This window comes from Equus quagga, chromosome 9, assembly GCF_021613505.1.
Source record: "Equus quagga isolate Etosha38 chromosome 9, UCLA_HA_Equagga_1.0, whole genome shotgun sequence".
Classification (NCBI taxonomy): Eukaryota; Metazoa; Chordata; class Mammalia; order Perissodactyla; family Equidae; genus Equus; species Equus quagga.
The window spans coordinates 71665947-71690458 of record NC_060275.1 but is presented as its reverse complement, the minus strand read 5'-3'; the positions used below and the strand labels follow the sequence as shown (position 1 = coordinate 71690458).

General features: G+C 36.8%; 2 protein-coding genes across 3 annotated transcripts in view; one reads left to right on the top strand and one right to left on the bottom strand.

The window, feature by feature from the left end:
• Positions 1-1210, bottom strand: part of CENPK (centromere protein K) — a 40091-nt gene extending 38881 nt beyond the window's left edge. The window contains exon 1 of one of the 2 annotated variants that reach the window (XM_046671071.1): positions 1143-1210. The gene's annotated coding sequence lies outside the window, so the exon portion shown is untranslated. Of the gene's footprint in view, positions 1-283; positions 348-1142 lie in introns of those variants that run through there. The other variant, XM_046671072.1, reaches the window with a different exon arrangement.
• A 146-nt stretch (positions 1211-1356) lies between these two features.
• On the top strand, positions 1357-22479 carry PPWD1 (peptidylprolyl isomerase domain and WD repeat containing 1). The gene is made up of 11 exons (XM_046672305.1): positions 1357-1553; positions 5823-5925; positions 7730-7830; positions 7974-8094; positions 9982-10429; positions 13028-13218; positions 14056-14245; positions 16558-16739; positions 18373-18454; positions 19408-19590; positions 22173-22479. Exons 1-11 carry the CDS (start codon positions 1358-1360, stop codon positions 22314-22316), a joined length of 1941 nt encoding a protein of 646 aa, XP_046528261.1. The 5' UTR covers position 1357; the 3' UTR covers positions 22317-22479.
• Positions 22480-24512: the final 2033 nt, after the last annotated feature.

The window sequence follows — 24512 nt, the reverse complement described above, 5'->3', positions numbered from 1 at the left end:
CCATTTGTCAGACACTGTGGCTACAGCTGAGTAGGTGACAAGGTCTCCGTCCTCGTGGCGCTTACATCTTCACTGAGGAGAGAGAAAATGAACAAACGGACAACTAAACACCTGCTGGGATTTCAGGTAGTCAGAGGTGCCATGATGTGGTAAGGTAGACAACACAGGCTGCAAGTGCCTCCAGCCTTCAGGACAGAGAAGACTAGAGGAATCTGCCTGCAAGAACAAGGGGCCAGGAGAGTGCTTGTACACAGTACTAGCTCCCTCCCCTCCTCCTCCTTACTGCTGCCTTGGGCTCCATCAGGTGAGAAGTCGGAAAGGTGAAGGCTAGGCTTGCCGCGGAGAGGCTGTCAAGGCATAAAAACACAAGCCTGGGAGGCAAGGGTGAGCACGGCAAACCTGAGACACAAAACGAAGCGGTCTGATGACAGCAGAAGGCAGACAAGCGAGGAGACTTCCCAGGTAGGACGGGTCCAACAATGGGAGCCTTTAAAATTCGAAAAAACAAAGACAAGAAAGCCCTCTAAAAAGGGCTTACTATGGGCGGTTCCTTCCCTGTACCCGGTGTCCGCCTCACAGCAAAAGGAAAGAAGAGATTTATCTGGTTTGGAACAAGCAACCAGGATGATTTTGAGTGGGGTTTTGAAAGCAGTTTTAAGGAGGTCATTTCGATAAACTGTATTTAACGGATTAAAAAAGAAATTAAGACGGTAAATTTTATGTTGTGTGTTTTCTTATCACAATAATTTTTTTTTTTTTAAAGAGAGCTGAAGGCCAGAAGGCCGCTGACGGATAGGAAGCTTAGAGCAGGGTGAAGGAGGCAGAGGGTGAACGGTCCTGCCGCAGGTCCTCTCCCCGGAAAACGGGACGGAGCGCTCGCCACCTTCCTCCGAGGGTGTGAGCGAATCGAGAAGGGCAGGGGACCGGCGGCAGTTCCTTCATCTCCCCACCCCTCCGTCTCTTCTGACGCGCGGGCTGCCAGAGCCGGAGAAGAGCGCGACTCAAGGCCTGGCTGCCCGTCGGGTATCCAGCTCCCCCGGGGGAAGGCTCCCACCATCGCGGCTGCAGCCCCACACCGTGGAGCCGCCAGCCGCGACGGCAACTTTCAACCGTCGCGGCGCCGGCCCCTGCCCACCGCTTACCAGCGCAGAGCCGGAGCCTTCAGGTCGCCTTAGCCGGCCGCAGACCGGACTTCCCCGCCCAGGCCCTGTGCGCGCGCTGCTTACTGATTGGATCTGCTCCGACCCAGCCCAGCCAATCCCCAAACTCGCTCGGCCGTGACGAGAGGGCTGCGCCGCTGCTTTGGGATTGGTAGCCGAGCTGTGGCGGTCGCGTCGTTTCTGACGACTCGTGCAATATGGCGGCGGAAGGTGGTAGCGATTCACAGCTGAGACGGCGAAGGCGCCGGGATCCGGAGGAACCGGAAAAAACGGAACGCCGAGAGAGAGAGCTGGCAGTGTCAGTGGCGGTCGCCCAAGAGAATGAAGAGGAAAATGAAGAGCGCTGGGTTGGGCCTTTACCTGTAGAGGCAACACTGGCCAAGAAGAGGAAAGGTAGATTCAGAGATAGATAGGCACAGGGCGAGGAGGCTGCGTCCTCCAGACCCGAAAACGGCTAGCGTGTGATTGTGGCATTTTGTGCTCTCAGAACAGAGGGTCATCTTCTCACTTCTGGCCACTCTGTACTTTCACGTCCTCCAGAGATAGTGATTGGGTTAAGTACAGCGTCTTTTGGATAATATCTAACACTATTAATCACTGATATGTAGTAATAGATACTAAGGGTAACATATACCGATACTTACTATGGGCTTGGCGCCTCTCATTTAGTCCCTACAGCAGCCGTAGGAGGTTGGAACTTCTAACTCTGTTAGCAGATGTGGAAAAGGGTACTGGGTGCTTTACAAGGCTTTTCATTCAGGAGTGGTATTAGTATGTTGGGATGTGGGGGGACGGCCGTACCTATTTAAAATTGGCGGAGGAGGGAGATAGTGCCCATGTAGCATCCTAAAGAATAGGTAAAGATAATTTCAATCCTGACTGTTCTACTAGTGAGTTTTCTTACCTAGAACAAGTTACATAAGTTTCCTGGGTCACAGATTTTTCATCTGAAACCTGAGGTGTGTGGTTTTCAATCCATACTCATGAGATACCGTGGCCTGAAGCATTTTGCAGCTAAGGTGGAATAGTGACAAAATTTTATCGAATAAAAGGGGTAGAGGAAGGAATAGATTAAATTTTCTTATTTTTCAGGTTTTTCTATGAAATGTGTTCCTTAAACATGTGAGACGATTAAAATATGATCTTTCCGAAAGCTCAAATCTTACTTTATCACTCTCCTCTACTTAACTCTTCAGCGGTTTCTCATTATTTTCAAAACAAAGTCCAAACTCCCTAACATGGCATACAAGGCCCTTCATGTTATGATCTCTCCTTACCCTCCCAGCACATTTCCATTACTTCTCTTTCCTAACTCTGTCTTCCCCTTTGCTCTGTGCTCTAGCCATACTAAAACACTTGGGCCATGCTTTTTTCCTCCTCTGGATGCCTTCCAAGGTGTATCTTGATGTCTCCACCTAGAATAATTTCCCTCACCCCTTTCACTTGGCTAATTTTGTTCAACCTTTAGCACTCAACTCAGCTATCACCTCCTCCGGGAAACCTGTGATTTCTCCAGTCTGGGCTAGGTTTCTAAAGCACGTAAGATCATAACTCTGAAGTCATGTTTATCACATAGAATTTACAGGTAATCTTCATATTTTATGTATCTGAATTTCGAAGAAGCTACTTTTTTGAACATTGTACTTGACACCGTTAAAGTGTGTTACTTTTTTATTGCCAGATCTTCCTGTTAAATGCTTCCATAGCAGCTTTTTCCTCATTGCACTTGCTACACTTTGTAATTGTATATTTACTCATATGATTGATTAATGTTTCTCTCCACTGCTCAGACTATAAGCATGCAAGAGTAAGGACCATGCCTGTTTTGCTCCAGTGCTTGGCACAGTGCTTTGCTTATAGCAGGTGCTCAATAAGTATTTATTGAATGAATGAATGAATATTACGATATTTATGCTCTCGTTTATTTTATTGCATTAGAATATTTTTGCATGTCCTTTTTTAATAGAAATGAATAAGGGGAATGGGAAAATAAAAAAATATCAAAGTGCTGATATTAGCTTTAGGAGACAAAGATCTTATAAACTTAGGACAGTTGAGACAGAGATGGAAATTATTAGGGCTGAAAATCTTTACCCTCAATTAGATATTTGTTGTATTTAAGCCAGTCAATAATGTATTCAGTTTGAAGAAAAAAATTGAAAAACTTGTATCAAATGTTAAAGAAATATTGTTGAGAATTTTATCTAAAAGGGCAGGGGTTTAATATATATAGCTTTCTAGAAGTAGAACCATCCCCTTTTACATGTTCTTTGGACATGGGACTTTGTATACATTTTCAGAAAGACATTATAAATGAGATTATGCAGCCCTACCTTTAATTAAACTGATGGTTTCACAAGGACAAGAATTAGATATTACTCTTCTTTATGTCCATGTGCCTTGGAACCTATTTTGTTTTCAATAAATATCTCGTCAACAAGTGAACTAACAAACAGCAAAAAGGAGTATATATCAGATGGGATTAAATTTAGCTACCTATTACAGAAAAACCCAAAATTGCTATAATATTAAAAAGATAGAGGTATACTCCCCTCCTGTGTAAAAGAAGTCCCAAAGTAGACTGTCTAGGATTTGTATGGAGGCTCCAAAGGGACCTAAGCTTTTTCCAGCTTTCTGCCCAAACATTGCTAGGGTATAACCCTCATCTTTGTCCTGAGTGGTTATTAGAATTACAGTGCTCATCTCAGTTCCAAGCTGTAGGATTGAGGAAGGGAAGAAGGGCACACCTTTTCAAGGAGACTTCTTGACTGTCACACAACACTTCCACTTTTATCTCGTTGGCACATGAGATAACTCCTAACTGCAGAAGATGAGAAAGGTCATCTTACATCTGAATGTCAATGTGCACATAAAAAATGGGGGTTCTGTTACTAAAACTGAAAGGAAAAGTAGTTCATTGAATACAACTTTGAGTCTGCTATACAATGGTTATGAAAAACTGAAACATCTCACTGTGTTTAATTTAGCAACTTTTAGTACACCTTTGGCCATCACTCAATTATTTTATTAGGTACACATATAATATTTTTTACTAGTAAAATTGTTCATAGCTCATATAATAAAATCAATGTTTCCTCAGATTACCACTCTTACAAATGTTTTGCCACTGGAAAAAGTTTGAGAAGCATTCAACAGGATACTCTCTAGGATTTTCTCAACTCTAAAAATCTAGGTGTTTTATTAACGTTTACCTATTTCAAACCCCATATCAGGGCCCAGCCTGGTGGCACAGTGGTTAAGTTTGCATGTTCCACTTCAGCGGCCCAGGATTCACCAGTTCAGATCCCCAGTGCAGACATGTGCGCCACTGGTCAAGCCGTGCCACGCAGGTGCCCCACAAATAAAGTAGAGGAAGATGGGCATGAATGTTAGCTCAGGGCCAGTCTTCCTCAGCAAAAAGAGGAGGATTTGTGGCAGATGTTAGCTCAGGCTAATCTTCCTCAAAAAAACAAAAACAAAGACAAAACCCAGTATCAGTGATTTCAAAGCAGATCAGTGCCTTAAAGATAAACTGATGTAGGGGCCCACCTGGTGGCACACCAGTTAAGTTCGCACATTCTGCTTCAGTGGCCTGGGGTTCACCAGTTTGGATCCTGGGTGCAGACCTATGCACTGCTTGTCAAGCTGTGCTGTGGCAGGCATCCCACATATAAAGTAGAGGAAGATGGGCACGGATGTTAGCTCAAGGCCAGTCTTCCTCAGCAAAAAGAGGAAGATTGGCAGCAGATGTTAGCTCAGGGCTAATCTTCCTCCAAAAAAAAAAAAAAACTGATGTTTTATAGATGGCCACTGGCCTCTTATTACAGATGGTCCCCGACTTAACAATGGTTCGACTTATGATTTTTTACTTTAGCATGGTGCGAAAGCTATGTGTATTCAGTAGAAACTACTTCGAACTTTGAATTTTAATCTTTTCTCTGGCTAGCAATATGCAGTATCTCATGATGCTGGGCAGCAACAGTGAGCTGCAGCTCCCAGTCAAGTACACAATCACCAGAGAAAACAACCAGTACACTTAACAACCATTCTGTATCCACATACCACCTTTTTTTCATTTTCAGTACAGTATTCAATAAATTACATGAGATATTCAAAACTTTATTATAAAATATGCTTTGTGTTAGATGATTTCACCCAGCTGTGGGCTAATGTAAGTGTTCTGAGCATGTTTAAGGTAGGCTAGGCTAAGCTATCATGTTCGGTAGGTTAGGTGTACTAAATGCATTTCAATTTATGATATTTTCAACTTGCAGTGGGTTTATTTGGGACATAACCCCATCATAGGTTGAGGAAGGTCTGTACTTATTTAAATTAGTACTAATGATTGGATCTACATGGTTAGAAAGATGGTTGTGATATTTTCATGAAACTTTTTAAGGTTTTTGGTTATGTTTTTGTTTTTTAATGGAACCTGCATGTTAAGCCAGAACCACTCAGTTCTTAAGTTCTAGGAACAGTTAAGTGTATGTGTAATACTTGAGACACTGGATTTTTTTTTCATTACATGTGAGTTCAGAGAAATTAAAGAAAATCTAGAAGAAAATACAAAATATAATTTAGAAAATTTTAAATAAAGGAATTGCAAAATAGTATTTAGTTCCAGTTGTTAAAAATAAATTTTTTTCTTTATCTTTTTTTCAGTTCTAGAGTTTGAAAGAGTTTATCTTGGTAATCTCCCCAGTGCGTCCATGTATGAGCGTAGTTACATGCACAGAGATGTTATCACCCATGTGGTGTGCACCAAGTAAGTCCAGCACATCTTTTTTATCTTTTTCTGAAAAGTTTGTTTATTCTTTTAAAAAATGCTTTAATTTGAAGGTGGATCTGTAGAATTAACTTGAGGATAGTATGGATTTCTATTTAATTCCATAGGTTCTGTAATAGTTTAAGTTAAATACAGGCCTACATGTTCTTTCTTATATCATACAAGGAATGTGTTCTCTAAGACAGAACTCCCTAGTTTGTGTCTATGTCTTTTGGAAATAAATGTCAAAAGGAGATGAACCAAGTAGTGTCTGAGCTTCCAAGAAGAAGAGTGTACTAGTTGAGATGGAAGTAATTGGTACCTGGCCTCTTCAGTACTAATGGGGAAAATGATGAGACCTAAGACATCCTAAAAATGTCACAAGACCTTCAAAATAGATGAATGGGGATTTAGAGAAGGATAATAATAGTAGTAACATGCTACTATTTGTTGAGCTCAAATTCTGTCCAGGGACTGTGTTAAGGCTTTTTCATAAATTATCTCATTTATCTTAAGAACGGTCTTCAGGGGCCAGCCTGGTGGTGTGGTAGTTAAGTTTGCATGTTCCACTTCGGCAGCCCAGGGTTTGCCAGTTCAGATCCTGGCTGTGGACCTATGCACCACTTGTCAAGCCATGCTGTGGCAGGCATTCCACATAGAAAGTAGAGGAAGACGGGCATGGATCTTAGCTCAGGGCCAATCTTCCTCATCAAAAAGAGGAGGATCTGTGGCAGACGTTAGCTCAGGACTAATCTTCCTCATAAAAAAAAGAAAGAAAGAAACATGAAAAAAAAGAGAACAATCTTAAGAGGTAGTATATAATCAGCATTTTATAGATAAGGGAACAGGTTTAGAGGTTAAAAGGCAGATGAGGCTGGAGAAAAGTGGCAAGGGCTAAATCCCTAAGGGTTTTCCATTTGTTATATGGATTTTGAACCTATAATCAAGAGAGTAACATCAGATTTATTTTTTTTTTAAAGACCACTGTGCCTTTGGTGAGATGATTGGATTCAAATAGGGAAAAATTGGATACAGAGAGCAATTAGGAGGCTAGGATAGAAATCTGAAAGAGAGATGATGGTGGTTTTGATGGTATTGGCAGTGGGTATGGAAAGAAGTAGATTAATTGCTTAGCTCTTTGGATCAGTCTATTCTTAATCTCTTGGAGCCAGTTTAAGATACAAAATATAATTAAAATATCTTTATATTCCATTTATAGCGTAATTCTGACTTTTTTTGGCCCAAAGTTGTCAGTACATATAAAGCAGCATATAGGACTAGCATTGCTATCACTCTCTCATTTGTTTTTGTTGTTTTTTTTTAACCCAAGGCAGCATTATGTGATAGATTATAGGTTTTGAAGTTAGGCAGATCTGATCTTGAATGCCACTCTCCAACTGTGGACCTGGGGCAAATACATTTAAAATTTTTTAACTATTTCCTAATTTGTAAAATGATGATACCACCCTAGTAGAGTTGCTGTAAAGATTAGCTAAGGTAATGTGGGTAAAGTACCCAACCTATGGTAGATTTCAGTAAATGGCTTTTATTTTTATATACCTTACAGGGCAGACTATTCTGTACAAAATCTTTGTGATACTTAAACAACCAAAATATCTTGGATAGGATACAAAACAAACTTGCATTGAATTTTGCTGCATATGAAAGTAGTATGTTGGGATTTAATTATTTATGAGCTTCTGAAAAATAGTGCATTTTCCCCATGAAAAGACTACTTATAGTATAATTTTTGTTAAAGGATCCTACAGTCTAGTGATTAACTTTTACAATTTTATATATGCAGGACAGACTTTATTATTACTGCCAGTCATGATGGACATGTTAAGTTCTGGAAAAAGATAGAAGAGGGAATTGAATTTGTTAAACATTTTCGTAGTCACCTGGGTAAGAATTTCACCTTTTTCTTTTTGTGGCTTTCTTTTAAACTGTACTGGTTAAAGTTTATTTTAAAATGTTTTTTCTTTGAATCGTGCACATTTATTTCATTGCTATTTACTAGAATGTTTTAATTTGGCTTATTTAAACAGGAGTTATTGAAAGTATTGCAGTTAGCTCTGAGGGAGCCTTGTTCTGTTCTGTGGGTGACGATAAAGCAATGAAGGTATTTGATGTAGTGAACTTTGACATGATCAATATGCTGAAGCTTGGGTGAGTCTTTTTTAAAGTATGTATTTTTTAACTTAGTGAAATAATTTTTAAACTAAACTTCACAGTTTCATAGGTATTTCTAAAAAGAGTATATTACCATTCCATTAAAAAATGTGCCTTTAGATTTTGCTTAGGAAATTAGATATGAAGAATCCTTGTAATGATGCTGTTTGGAGGTTTCTGCTGTGGTTTTTCTCATAATCACAGCAGAAATTTCCAAATAGCATCATAACAAGGATTCATTATAACCATCTAACACTATTTAATAGATTAATGAGGATTTGTCATATCTAATTTACTGGTGCTTAGAATTAACTTCCTTCTGTGCTTATTTCAGTAATATGGTATTGTGTTCTTATAAGGTGTATGCTCATTTTTGGAATTGATGTTATTTGTTGGTGATTTTTAATTGTGAGGTATATTGATACCCAAACTATATGGTTAGATTGTACAGTAATGAGATGAATACTTTGTTTTAAGATGTATTTTTTAAGATAACATACTGAATTTATATGCATCTAAATGAATGTTAGCTTGAAACTCCTGGTATTTTCAGAAACTGTTTGGGGACATGTCTTAGTTTTCCCAGTCTGCCACAAGAAAAGACCATAGACTGGGTGGCTTAAACAACAGAAGTTTATTTTCTCACAGTTCCAGAGGCTGGAAAGTCCAAGATCAAGGTTCCAGAAGGGGTTGGTTTCTGGCAAGGACTCTTATCCAAGTTTCACGCTGTGCCCTCATTGTGGGCAAGGGATGGAGGGGGAAATGATTTCTCTCTCTTCCTCTTCTTAGAAGGCTACAGGCCTATAGGATTAGGGCCCCACCCTTATGACCTCATTTCACCCTAATTCCCTCCTAAAGACCCTATCTCCAGATATAATCACATTGGGGGTTAGGGCCTCATATAAGTTGGTGGGGAGGGGGCCACAGTTCACTTCACAGCAGGACTTCTTTTCGAATTTTCCTTGAAAATCAATTTATGAGCCACTAAAGGAAATCAGTCTCATTATTTATGGTCATAACTTTACTTTTTGACTACAAATAGGAATACCTATTGATCATCTGTCGTATTCTTCAGCTTTGTTTCCCCCGAATTTAGGCATTTATAAAAATGAAATCTATTTGTAAATGTTGAACATTTACCACCTTTGAGGATTTTGAAGGAGTATTATTTTTAGACTTTGACAGAAATTGTAAAAGAAGAGTCCCCAAAAAGGTTTTGAGCATCAGCACCATCATTAGAATGACTGTGTGATTTTTCAGACTGACTTCTTTGAAAGAGACAACACTCACTTGAGTGTATAAGTTTGGTATATTAATTAAATCTGTCCCAGTTCTTTTACACTTTATCAGGTGGCGTGTTCAAAGTTTATAGTTTTAAGATCAAGTTACTAATAATGGGAGTGTGGTATAAGAATGTTTTTCTTTTGAACATAGTCATAACTAAAATATTTTGATCTTAAATATTTTAAGAATGACTTACAAAGTATACTGTAACATGCTAACCTATTTAGAAGTAAGTTATGAATAGACTGAGACATAGATAGAGATCCAAAAAGCAATACTCGAGAATATTTTAAGGCCCAGGTCTGATTAGGTTTTCTTATCTACCCAAGAGACGTAAATGGTCTGCCATATGCTGTTCTCTTCTTGTGATTTGATAGATCATCAGAAGTTATTATCACTGCATTGACAAGGTCAGAAAGAGAAAAATTAGTAACCTTCTTAGTTGTTCCTCCCAATTCTGTATCTCTATCTGTTACTTTTGAGCAAGGGATCCAGAACTAGCTAAATCACTGGCCAGGACATTATTTGGTGGTAATGGTTGTGAGGGATACTTACTTGTTGTATTGACCTGTTTTTTCTCTCAATTCTTTACTATTTTAGCTATTTTCCTGGACAATGTGAGTGGATCTATTGCCCAGGGGATGCCATATCTTCAGTTGCTGCTTCTGAGAAGAGTACAGGAAAAATTTTCATTTATGATGGTCGAGGAGATAATCAGCCACTTCATATTTTTGACAAACTGCATACATCACCTCTTACTCAGATACGACTAAACCCAGTTTACAAAGCAATACTGTCTTCTGACAAATCTGGAATGATTGAATACTGGACTGGGCCTCCTAATGAGTATAAATTCCCCAAAAATGTGAACTGGGAATATAAAACTGACACAGATTTGTATGAATTTGCCAAGTGCAAGGCTTATCCAACCAGCATATGTTTTTCACCTGATGGGAAGAAAATAGCTACTATTGGTTCTGATAGAAAAGTTAGAATTTTCAGGTTTTTAACTGGAAAACTCATGAGAGTCTTCGATGAATCACTAAGTGTAAGTGCAGTTTAAACTTAATCAGATTTTACTTTTCTGAAAATGGCTTTATTTTGTGCTATTTCTTAAAAGATTTTTTTTCTGGATATAGACATTTAGATTGGTGGTTATTTTAGCACGTCAAAGATAATATTCAACTGTCTGCTGTCTTGCATTGTTCCTCCTCAAACTCTCTCCCCTAGGTTTGTGATGTGACGTCTTCTGAGACCGTTATCCTTCAGCTTATGTGGCTTTTTCAGTTTTGTTTTGTTTGCAAGCTCCTCCTCCTAAGATCATCAAAACTCATTCTAAGCCCACTTTTCTTCTCACTCTATTCACTCCTGTCTGAATATGACTACTCCCAAATTTACTTCTCCAGCTTTTTATTATGAACCAACCTGGTCCTATTCCTTTTTTTTTTTTTTTTTTGCTGTGTTCATGAATGGCATGAGTATCTATCTGCTTGCACAAGCCAGAAACCTGAGTCATCCTTAACTTTTTCCTTACCCCTTTATTTAATTCATTGTGAGTCCTGTTCGTTTTACTTTCTAAATATACTTTAAATCCATCCATTTCCTTTTAGCACAGCTCTCACTACCCTACGTTCACGATCTTTTGCCTGGCCTATTAGATGGCCTACCTGGCCTATATCTCTTCTGGCTTCCTCCTAATCTGTTATCCACACTGCACACAGAGCAATCTCTTAAAAACACATATCTGATCATGTCATCCTTTGAACCTTTCAGTGACTTCCTGTTGTTCTTAGGATCAAGACCAAAATCATGGCCTCCCATGTTGTTGCCCCTGCCTACTGCTGTAACCTACTATAAATCACCTTTCTCCTTGCCTCTTACTCTAGCCAGTTAGGCCTTCTTTAAAGTCCCTGAACGTGCTTCTCACCACGAGGCCTTTGTGTATGCTGTGCCTTCTGCCTGAAGTGACCCCTCACCCCATTCCTTCCATTACCTTTTGAATTCATCCTTCAAATCTCAAAGGATTACTTCCTTTGGGAAGTTTTTACTATTCATCCAGTCTAGGAGAAGTTTTTTTTATGTGACTGTATATCACTCTGTTTATGTTCTTTTAGAGCATTTGACGTGGTCTTATTATTTGATTAATGTGTATCAACCCCCAGTAGACTAAACTCTATAAGATCTGTGGTCCTGTATCTGTTGTGGCTCATGATTTTATCTCCAGCACTAAGAACAGTACCTGACTCATAATTACTGCTCACAAGAGTTTGTTAGAGCAGGTAGTTGTAGAATAAGAGTTTTTGTCCATGCGTAGTTAACTAGTTTTTGTGGAAACTTGGGCCTCATCAACTGTTTCCATCAGGTGGTTCTCTAAACGCTAATGGTGTGTTGAATCCTCTGAGAGTCTGTGAGTTGAACCTTTGTAGCAATAAGGTATATTGTATGACTGTCAATTCTACTATCTTGGTAGTGACCAATTTTCATTACAGTTCCCTGCATTAAGCTCTTTAAAAACTCTATCACTGTTATTAGTGACACTCTTGTTTGGTGGCAAGTGGTAATAAGTTTGGCGAATTAGCTGCCTGAAGTAATATGAATCCAGACAAATATGAAGATCTGCTAGTCACATCATCCTCATGACTCATTTTTTTGTTGGAAGAAGATAGTTTTCCTCTATGCTTTTAAGAAAAGGAGAAACCTTTCTTTGTGATGTTTTCTTTAATGCTGGCTAGTAACTAGATATTAGTTTCAACTTAAATATAATTTAACTTAAAAACTCTTTACCAACTTGCAGCTCTTCCAAGATTCCTTAGGAACAGAAATATTCAGAACCTGGTATCTAGATATCAGTCACTTAACACACACTCTGAGCTGTTTAATCCACTCTGTTTCTTCATTGTTGTCAACATTTGTTGAAGTGAAAGGGCCGAGGTGATAAGAGAAGGTCAGTAGTAAAACTTATGACAGAAGTTGAGATTCAGAATGAGAGATTTTGCAAAAATAAAAGCCAAATGCCAAGGAAATTAGTTACAATGCTAGTGACTAATAAATGACTGGACTCTCACAGTTCGATACTAAGGGAGAAAGGAGATCTTGTAACCAGTTGGAGTCCTAGTTTAACAGACAAGATATTTAATTGGATGGTGTGAAGTTATATCTTTTAGTATTTATTAACCAGGATCACTGCATATGGCCATACAGTTATGTATTACAGAGGCCCTGCTATTAAGACTAGAATATGTAAAAAGATTCTGATGTGCTTATCAAGTTGGATTAATGTTTATGAAATACTTATATGTGGGCAGATGGCCATCTACAAACCTTAAGTCTTGAAACTGAATCCTCTCTCTAGCAAAAGTAATCAAGGGTCCTTCACTACAAAAATGTAGCCCAGTATCTAGGCTATTTCTGGCACATGAGTAAGCAATAATATATCAGTGTCAGAGACTGGAGACAAGAAAACCTAAGTTCCATGACTGAACTTACTAATGTCTTTTTATTTCCTGCTTATAGTGTTCAGAATCCTCCTTAAGACGATACATAAGTACACAAACTGTCAGTGGCTCTTAGTGTATACTCTGCTTCTATTTAAATTCCCATTGTCTTTATTATGTAGATTTTTGTTAATAAATAGTTTGTTTCCTAGATGTTTACTGAACTGCAGCAGATGAGGCAACAGCTACCAGACATGGAATTTGGCCGGCGAATGGCTGTAGAACGTGAGTTGGAGAAGGTGGATGCAGTAAGATTAATTAATATAGTTTTTGATGAAACTGGACACTTCGTGCTCTATGGAACAATGCTGGGTATTAAAGTTATAAATGTAGAAACAAACCGGTAAGCTTTAATATGATGTATGTTTCTAAAAAATGCATTTTGGGGGCAACCATTTCTCCTTCAGAGAAACAATGGGAGTTTTGTTTGTTCCAAGACAAGTGGAATGGTCCCAAATGTCTAAACTTAACCAAATGTTTTGACTGGATTTTTCTGTGGTCTTTTGGTTGTTTATAATCTTATGTAAAAAGTTTCCACTCATGTTTGTGAAAAAAATGGAAAGAAGATATGCATAGTTTCAAGTTGTTTTTTTTTTTTAACAAGTTTCAGTCTGTCTTTTGCTTATTGATTTAAATTAGCCTGGTTCACGTTAAATGTTGCCAAATATTTTAACCACAGAATTCAGCATTACATCCTGCTAGACATAAAATCAGAAGTTAAAATGCATGAAACCACAATAAGCCTTTTGTGCAAACACTCCATTTGGTCTTAGTACAAAATAGCTATAATCAGATCCTATCACTGAATGTAAATGAAAAGAACTTAAAATATATTTTAAGGAGAAAAGAATCTGATGCTGTACATTCTCACATATAAACAAACTTATATTGTAGTTCTTGGCAATACAAAGTCTTTGAAGGCTTACAGAATGATTAAAATAATTGGGATAGGTTAAAACTGTATGACTGAATGATTGTATTTTTTTTAACCTGAAAATTATAGCTGCCTGTCAATTTAAAATAACTTTGTGGGAGGTATAGCGAAACACTTTTTAAAAACCTTTCACTAGTTATTTTTTACAAAGCTAAAGGATAGTTGATTCTTAGCTTTTATCTGTAAAGTTGTTATAATTGGAGTTAGTTCTGATAATTTTACTGCATAAAATATTGTATTTTCCAGGTGTGTGCGGATCTTAGGCAAGCAAGAAAATATTAGAGTGATGCAATTGGCTTTGTTCCAAGGAATAGCCAAAAAACATCGTGCTGCAACTACTATAGAAATGAAAGCTTCTGAAAATCCCGTTCTGCAGAATATTCAAGCTGATCCAACAATAGTCTGTACATCTTTCAAAAAGAATAGATTTTATATGGTATGTGGAAGTACGAAGAGATGGACCTTAATGTTTCTTCCAGTTCTTCCAACTCCAGTTGGGGTTTTATTTTCTTAGCTGTGCTTTCAGCTGACGAGAATGTTGGCATAATAGCAGACTTTCTAAACAACCAGAATGCCATCTTACAACATAAATATTGTAGACTTTTTGACTAGGACTTGATTTGAAGTATTTCTGTACTGTTTTCCATCTTGTTTTGAAAATTTTTCAGCCTGGCTTTTATAGCTATTTGTGTTGTCTAAAATAATAAGAAGTACGTGGTTATAGTAATACTTGCATCCAAAATAATTTTCACAATGGGGTTTTAAAAATTCTTCTGTTTTTATTATTTTTCAGCTCTTACTCTTGAACATAATTTATCTCCCTGAACTTCCATGCTTCCTTCTTTAAACACATTTCTTTTTTTTACCTTTTGATTCCAGTGTAATGGTGCTACCTTGTAATTGTATTTCCTGAGGTTTTGTTTTTTTCTGGAGAACTCAAAGTCCTTTGCATGTTAACTGAGATTGGGCTCAAAATCAAACTACTAAGCTTTCTAGGAGTAGGACCATCCTAATTGTTCAGCCAAGCACTATGTTTTCTTCACTATAAAATCCACAAAGCTTAGTAAAGTGTCTGAGCCATTTTAGTATGCTCATTCATTCATCTGATAAATTGTAAGCAGCTGTGATGCTATTAAGATTACTAGCATTTGATAAACATAGGACATAGCAGTTTCCCTACCACATCCAAGCTTTTAACCTAAAATGGGTTCATTCTTTTAAGATGAGAATTTTGCTTATAAAGTCATTGCCAAAAATTTATTAATATGTTAAAGGAAAATAATTTTTCTTGCTTTTAACTGTTTTGAACATAAAAATTAATCATAAAAGAGAATTCTTGATATATACTAAAAACACATATACTCATTTTCCATCTACTTTATTAAAAAACTTTATGTAACAAGTTTTCTTTTTCTTTCCCCAGAGTTTGCTTTTATGTTGACTACACCATACATGTTCCTTGTAAACTTTAAGGAAATAGAAAAACAAAAAATAAACCACTCACAGTGCATCTTTATACAGCTAAAATTTCACAAATTATTTTTCAGTTGTATTAGATGTACATATTCTTAAGCAAAACTAAGATGGTGTACATATATATATAAATTTTTTATGCCTTTTTTCAAATCCAATATCATGAAATAAAAGTAAAATTTTACAAAATTTGAACTTTAGTAGTTCCATATGTGAGCTAAATCAAGATAACTATTTAAAAATACGTATAAATAAATAGCACAACAGACATGCCATTCCTTTGAAAACTGGAGAATAAGATATTAAGGCAATAACATACTAGCTTGGTTGGTTGTTTATTTGAATCTATCCAAGTGGATCAAGGAATGACATTAGGCAAGACAGGACATGGGGCATGAGCTTTACCTTCCTGGAACTCAGTTGGCATCAGGTAGAGCTTTGTTGGGAGCAAAGATTTCTGCTTACTGAAAATCAAATAAAAGAACCAGGCCTTAAGAAGTCCAGAGTTTTAACAACTGAAAAGTGTTTCTCAATTCTCCCTATACACTGAGGATCCTGAGATTTCTACACCTTCACTCAAACTTTGTGTTCTTTCTCCCAAACTTCAGGGTTTAGATAGATCAGATGGGACTCTGCAGGAAAAAAAAAAAATCTAGATCCATTATTGATTCTTCTTTGAATCCTCATCCTACCGAGCACCAGGTTCTGCTCATAGTAATTAATAATGTGTATATGGTGCCCTCTATATGTTAGGCACTGTTCTCTAAGCACTTTATATCCCTTCATTTAACCTTCACAACAGGTACCATTTTGAGGTAGTTATTTTTCTCCCCGTTTATGAATGAGGAAATGGAAGAAATGAATTTGCTTCCCCAAAATCACATAATTAGTGAGTAGCAGAGCTGGAATTCAAACCTAAGCAATCTAAATAGTGAAAAGTAAGCAACAGCTGGCAGGTTAAGGACAGGCTGGAAGGCAAAGTAGAGAGCTACTTCAGATAAAACTGTGTCTTGTTAAGTGTGTACCCAAAAAAATTTCCACCCAAAAGGAAATTAAATCCCATTTGAAATGATACATCTTCATTATATGGATTATTTTCATATTAGGTAAGCATAAAAATTATTTAACTGCCTTATGTCTCCTGAAAAAGGATTTATTTCTGATGTGCATTCTTCCTTCCTCAAATACTTTCTTAGAAATGAAATTTTCTTGTTCATAAATTTGAACAGATGAAGAATTTAATTCATTCACTCACTTTTTACTTTCCTCTTTGAGTTTACCAAACGAGAACCAGAAGATACAAAAAGTGCAGACTCTGACCGAGATGTATTTAATGAGAAACCTTCTAAAGAAGAAGTCATGGCAGCTACTCAAGCTGAAGGACCTAAACGAGTTTCAGATAGTGCCATTATCCACACAAGCATGGGAGACATTCACATCAAACTTTTTCCTGTTGAGTACGTACTGTTTTTGTTGTCTTAAATAAACACCAATGTAAATGTGTATATTTGAAGAAACTATGCAACTTAAAATTCTTGTTATTTTGACTTAAGGAATTTTGAAAAATTGAAATGTTTGATAGAGCGTCTATCCTAAGCTTTCTGATAACTGTTCCACTAGAAAATGGAAAAATTTTATACATATATATACACATACTTTACAGGTTTATTATTATGAGAACAAAATATATTGGCTATGAAAGTGCTGAATATCAACTATAAGGTGACATACAAATGAATATTACCATTACCATTAACTGTACTTCCCAACTGTAGGTATTGTGGCTTGCTTGTTATAACTGGCTTTCCTCTCAAAGTAAATCCTTAAGGGGAGGATAATTATTTTTCCTTCCTCACATTTGCTAGACATCTACTACCTCTTCTTTAATCCCAGTAGCTATATGTTTTAAAAATGAATTCCAACAAAAAAACAAAAGTTTCCATTGAAAAAAGCAGAAAAGTATTTTAGACAGTTTGAAAACTTGCAAAATGAACATGCAATACCAAATACAATAGAATATCTCTGGCTATTCTTGATCCAAAAGGTGACATCTTTTATAACACCTTAACTAAAAGCACTTTTTTATTTTGGATATGAATGTTTTATCATACCATACCTTAGTACGGAACAAAGAACTAGGCAGTTCTAAACTTCTGGATCAGATCATTTCAAGTGCTCAGAAGGCATACACATATTGAGCCTGTTACCTGATGTACTTGGTGCAAGATTTTCTTGATACTTCCTCCCATTTCCAGCTCTAAGAGCTATTACATGACAATGTATCATATTAAATCATCTCATGAGATTAGTTAATATTATTTAGAAGACTACTCTGAGTGTATGACTGTCTTTTAAAGTTGACTAAATTTAAGAGATATTTCAGTGAGTAAGTCTTGGTCAGGAATGTGTCACTGTAACATAACATTGTTTTTATAAGGAAATTACGTTCCCCAGGAACTTAACCCACTATATGCAGTGAACTATATATATATTTTAAGATTGTATGGTTGTTTGTTTTCTTTTTTTAGAATGTTGTCTTTCCCTTTTTTTTGGTGAGGAATATTGGCCCTGAGCTAACATCTGTTGACAATCTGCCTCTTTTTTCTTTCTTTCTCCCCAAAGCCCCAGTACATAGTTGTATATCCTAGTTGTAAGTCTTTCTAGTCCTTGTATGTGGGATGCTGCCACAGCATGGCCTGATGAGCAGCGTGTAGGTCTGTACCCAGGATCAGAACTGGCAAACCCTGGGCCACCAAAGCGGAGCACACGAACTTAACGACTATGCCACCAGGCTTGCCCCTTATGGTTGTTTTTTAAACTGCTAAACGACCTCCAAATCTAAACACTGTCAAACTCAAATATAATAGCAATCATGATCTAAAGATACTACATTAAACAGTAAGAATATACTACTGCTTATATGCCCTTTCAACTCTTCCTTTTCCTGAAATTAGAAGAGGTTATGAAAAAACACTAGCCCTCTGAAACATTCAGAAGATATTGAAAACACCATTAGGAAGCAGCACTGCAAAGAAAACTGTCTTAAGTTGCTCTGAATAGATTTCATATTTTTAATGTATATCTTACTAGGTGCCCTAAGACAGTGGAAAACTTCTGTGTGCACAGCAGAAATGGTTATTATAATGGACATACATTTCACCGTATCATTAAGGTAAGTTACACACATTTTATGTGATTTAAGGAAGAGTATGTTATTACATAACAAGAAATTTAAACCTAAGGAATCTTATTCTGTCACACTTACCAGTTTTTTAGAAAGAAATAGGAAAAATGGACTATGGAAGCCAGAATAGATGGTCATGAATATCAGATCTAGAATCAAGGATAGGAATAGTAACATGGTCACCTTTTTAGAAACACTGCAGCAATATTTGGTCAGCAGCTAAAGCAAAGGGTCAGATAATAAGTAAAGGGTAAAGGGTCATGCGTAGATAAAACCGATAGCCAAGGTAATCTGTTCCTAGTGGCTAGATAAGATCTAGATCTAGAACATAAGATTTTAAATAATAGAAGAGCCAAGTTGCCACTTAATCTATGAGAACCATCATTAATACCTGAAGAGCGGAATGAACTCAAACCAGGATTTTGTTGAGCAGCATTCCATTAAATAGGTGGGGCAGTGATATAGTTCTTGGTTATTGGCAGGCCAGAAACGACAGGAGAAATGGCTGGAGGAAAAATCAGATTTCAGGGTTTTGAAGGAATGAGTGAAATGACTCACTTGGAAATCCAGAGTGATAGGGAAAGGGAGGAGAGGAGAATGGGGCAATTGTATAAGACCTAACATACCTCACGGATCCTAAAACTTATTTCCACTATTAATTGGTTTTAATTGGATTGTTGGAAAAGATAGTACATGTCTATAAATGAGATGACCTTTGCATTTTTGTTTCCATCATTAAAGTAAGGTAGTGGTTGAGCAATAAAAATACATCACCCAAATTAAAGTATAACTAAAGGTTTAATAAAATCACTTTATAGAGTGACTGTCAAGAAAGTGAAGATCTTACTGAATACAAAGCACTCTTGACAAACTTATAAGACTCCAAAGCATACATATAGAAAAGGACAGTGTAATAAATTTTTTGTATACTTCCTTTTAAGGGCTTCATGATTCAGACAGGAGATCCAACAGGTACTGGTATGGGAGGAGAAAGCATATGGGGAGGAGAATTTGAAGATGAATTTCATTCAACATTACGACATGACAGACCCTATACACTGAGCATGGCCAATGCTGGATCAAATACTAATGGATCCCAGTTTTTCATAACAGTAGTACCAACGGTAAGTAGAACAACATTGTCTATAAGCCAAAGATTCATAGGTTATGAATTAAGAGACTAAATTCAATGGAAGAGAGAGCTGCATTATTCTTTAACATTATTTACAACTGCCAGGATATAAAAAGGAAAACAATTTAAAGAAGAAAATGTAAAATTACCTAACAAATCAGATTTTACTTTGTAAAACAATACTTCTGTAATGCAGGACACTTGAGTTTCAGCCAATTTTGCCACTCTTAATTGTACTATCCAAAACAAATTATTTCACCTCTGGGCCTGTTTCCTCATCTTTAGAATGGGGTGATTAGAGTGTATGAATTCCTGACTTTAAGACTTTTTTTCTCCACATTTTTATATAAAGTGAGACTGCAATCCATGATCAATAGCATTATAGATTTGATGAAATACAGTATAAGAATATCTAGCTCTATTGCTATGCAGTTCCACAAAATTATAAAAGTTAAACACTATTTTTTGGAAGTAAGCACCAAGCAATGAAGGAAAAATATTTATAACTACTATCTGCCAGGCAGATAATCTCATGTTATATTCACAATATTTCTAGTATCACTGTACCCAGTTTTAAATAATAGATGAAGAAACAGACAGTGAGACGTGATTAAATTGCCAAAGGTCAAGTAAGTAGCAGAACTAGCATTTGAACTCCCATCTCTCTAATGTCAAAGCACGTGCTGCCCAAACTATTCCAAATTGCCTCTTAATTGTGCAGATAGGATTCCTGCAGAGAACTTTGAAAGGCTTAGCCATAATTCTTTAAGCCATGGAAAGAAACTTACCTTTAGCAAACATCTTCTAGCTCCCTTTAGTCCAAAAGATGCAGATATTTAAACATTATACTGTGCTTTTATATTTTTTCATATAAACATGGAAATCACTCTTAAAAACTGCTAAGTGAAATTATTGTACATCTCTTTAATATATAAAAAAAGCATAATTGTTTTTTTATTTAAACTGAAAACAAACAAACAAAAAACCAATTCACCCATTTCTCTCCCTCCCTCCACACCCCCATTTCTGGCAACTACCAATCTGTTCTCAGTATCTATGAGCTTGGTTTTATTTATTAGATTCCACATGTAAGAGAGATTATACAGTATTTGTTTTTCTCTGTCTGACTTATTTTACTTAGCATAATGCCCTCAAGGTCCATCCATGTTGTCACAAATGGCAAAATGTCATTCTTTTTGCTGAGGAAGATTTACCCTGAGCTAACATCCACTGCCAATCTTCCTCTTTTTGTATGTAAGCCGCTACCACAGCATGGCCACTCACAGATGAGTGGTGTAGGTCCACACCCAGGAACCGAACCCAGGCCACTGAAGTGGAGTGCGCCAAACTTAATCACTAGGCCACCAGGGCTGGCCTCATTCTTTTTTATGGCTGAATAATATTCCTTTCTTTATCCGTTTATCCATGGATGGACACAGGTTGTTTCCATGTCTGGGTTATTGTAAATAATGCTGCAGTGAACATGGGAGTACATAACTATCTTTTCAAGTTAGTGTTTTCATTTTCTTTGGATAAACACCCAGAAGTGGAATTGCTGGATTCTATGGTAGTTCTCTATTTTTAAATTTTTGAGGAACCTCCGTACTGTTTTCCATAGTGTACCAATTTACATTCCCAACAACAGTACACAAGGGTTCCATTTCCTCCACATCCTTGCCAACACTTAATTCTAGTTGTTTTGGTAATAGCCATACTAACAGGTATGAGGTGATAATTCATTGTGGTTTTGATTTGTACTTCCTAATAACTGATGATGTTGAGCATCTTTTCATGTACCTGTTGGCTATCTGTATGTCTTCTTTGGAAAAATGTCTATTCAGATCTTCTGTGCATTTTTTAATTGGATTGGGTTTTTTGCTATTGAGTTGTATGAGTTTTTTATATATTTTGGATATTAGCCCCTTAACAGATACATGATTTACACATATTTTCTCCCATTCAGTAGGTTCTTTTCCTTTTGTTGGTGGTTTCCTTGGCTGTGCAGAAGCTTTTTAGTTTGATGTAGTTCCACTTGTTTATTTTTGCTTTTGCTTTTGGTGTCAGATTAAAAATATCATTGCCAAGACCTATGTCAAAGAGGTTATTGCCTATGTTTTCTCCTGTGAGTCTTATGGTTCCAAGTCTTATGTTCAAGTCTTTAATCCGTTTTGAGTTCATTTTTGTGTATGGTGTAACATAATGACCCAGTTTCATTCTTTTCATGTGGCTGTCCAATTTTCCCAACATCGCATATTGAAGAGACTGTCCTTTCCCCAGTGTGTATTCTTGGCTCCTTTGTTGTGAATTAATTGACCATATATGTGTGGGTTTATTTCTGAGCTCTCTTTTTTGTTCCATTGATTTATGTGTCTGTTTTTATGCCACTACAGTACTGTTTTAATTACTGTAGCTTTGTAATATAGTTTGAAATCAGGGAGCATGATGCTTCCAGCTTTCTTATTCTTTCTCAAGACTACTTTGGCCATAAATTTAAATTCTCTGATTTGCTCACCCAGAGGGTGTGATTTAAAAAATCTGGGTTTACCAAGATTTTCCATTTGTCCTCCAACACAGCCTTGGCTTGATAATAAGCACACAGTATTTGGACGAGTGACTAAAGGAATGGAAGTTGTACAAAGGATCTCCAACGTCAAAGTCAATCCCAAAACAGATAAGCCCTATGAGGATGTCAGCATCATAAATATTACTGTCAAGTAAAAGAAGGTTTCATTGTCTATGTAAATAAAAATACATACATATTAAACACAGGATTATTTTATATTAGGAATCTCTTAAGACTTGCTGAACATACAAATCATGTTTCAAGGATGTAGTATTATATTTTTATATTTTTCATTAAAGACCACTTTTTAAAACTCTGCTTTTGACTTTTCTTGCAATATTTCTCATCCTAGGAGGTGATAAATTGAAACGGACTAAACTTGGGCAAATAGCAATCCTTATATGTAATTTCTCATGAGACTCAAAACCATATTAAAAAATGAGAGTTGTATGCATTCGTTCCTTAGCTTTTGAAAAACATGCCCTTATATGTTTTTTAAGATCTACTAAGAAGGAGTACCAGGCTCTGACAGCATGTACCATTTCCTTTCTTTTACACGGTTTATGTTTCATGCCAAATGGTTTCGTATTTTGATCATTGTTAAGTAGTGGTAAATAAAACTTCAATAAATAAAGTGTTAAATTCCTTAATAAGTAGGAAAGATTCATTCAAATATAAGAATCAGAATAAATGAACACCTGAGTCCTTGGTTCTATATACAGATTCATTAACTATTTTCACATTCTTTTTCTAAGGCAGCTAAACAGATTTTCTGTCCTTAAGTTATAATACATCTTTCCTTACCTTACTAAATATACTATCAGGAGGGGCCAGCCCCATGGCCGAGTGTTTAAGTTCATGCACTCCGCTTTGGCGGCCCAGGGTTTCACTGGTTCAGATCCTGGGCATGGACATGGCACCACTTATAGGCCTGCTGACGCGGCATCCCACATAGCAGAGCCAGAAGGACCTACAACTAGAATATACAACTATGTACTGGGGGGGCTTTGGGGAGAAGAAGAAAAAGCAAGATTGGCAACAGATGTTAGCTCAGGTGCCAATCTTGAAAAAAAATTTTTAGAAATACTATCATCAGGAAAGTATATATTTAGTAGAATTTTTAAAATCTAATAATGGAGAGATTAGTAGAAATTGGAGTAATAAAACAATATGAGTCCAGAGTCTTGTATTGATTCCATTTCTTCATTTGCCTCATAACTTACTCCATAACTATGAAGAACAACTGCTTCTAGTTTCCAGACAGACTCTCCAGGAACTTATAGGAAGAACATGTTCAACAGACCTGTTTAGGGAATTCACATACTTAAGCTTTAAATCACAGCTTACACTTTTCCTTCTGTTGATCAGCAAGATTATTTCCTTTATTCATTTTGTACCACAAACTCTTGTGTGATGGAAGAATATGCCAAATTGTGCTACTTTAAACTAATATTGTGTCCTCCTTTAAGTCGAACTTAGAGTTGGATAAAATGCCTTTTCACTGTGACATTTACCTTTTCTCCCTAATTTTAGGTGTTTAGATTTATCTGCCTAGCTACTTATTCATTCCTAAAAGCTTAATCCTAAAGTTTTGGTAATACTGCCACCAAGTGGTGGTGATGCCTCATTCCCTCCCAAAATACAATTATTTTGCTGTGAGCGAAAATCGTATTAATGGATTTTTCCATTCGATGTCACAAATTTGACAATTGGTAGACCTAAAAACATACATTGCCAGATTTTTTTTTAAAGCATGTTTTAAATTACTAGCAGGGGCCAGCCCATGGCCTAGTGGTTAAGCTCAGCATGCTCTGCTTCCCTGGCACAGGTTCATAGGTTCAGATCCCAGGTGCGGACCTACACAACTTGTCAGCCATGCTGTGGCAGTGACCCACATATAAAATAGAGGAAGACTGGCACAGATGTTAGCTCAGGGCTAATCTTCCTTAGCAAAAAATAAATAAAAATAATTTACTAGCAAGATAACCGTCTGATACTTAGTCATTAGTCCTTTTGATTCATTATTCTTTTAGGGAAAAGTACAGCTGTCTTCCCTATTACCACTCTGCAAACTGCGAGATATCTCAATGTTATATGAAAAGTCTTTTTCTTAGCAACACTAGTTTATACGTTACACCTAAGTTTTCCAAGACATTTTCTAAAACAGTCATTTAAAATGATATATTTTCAAATGAAACAAGGTTATATTTCAAATTTTTAAAGCCGTAGTTTCACTTTGTTAAACGCAGAATTTTAGCTCTCCTTTCAAAACACTACAGTTACAATATTCATTTAAATGTGACATTGCAAATACAGAATAAGTTATTTCTAAATCTTAAAAAACTACCTCT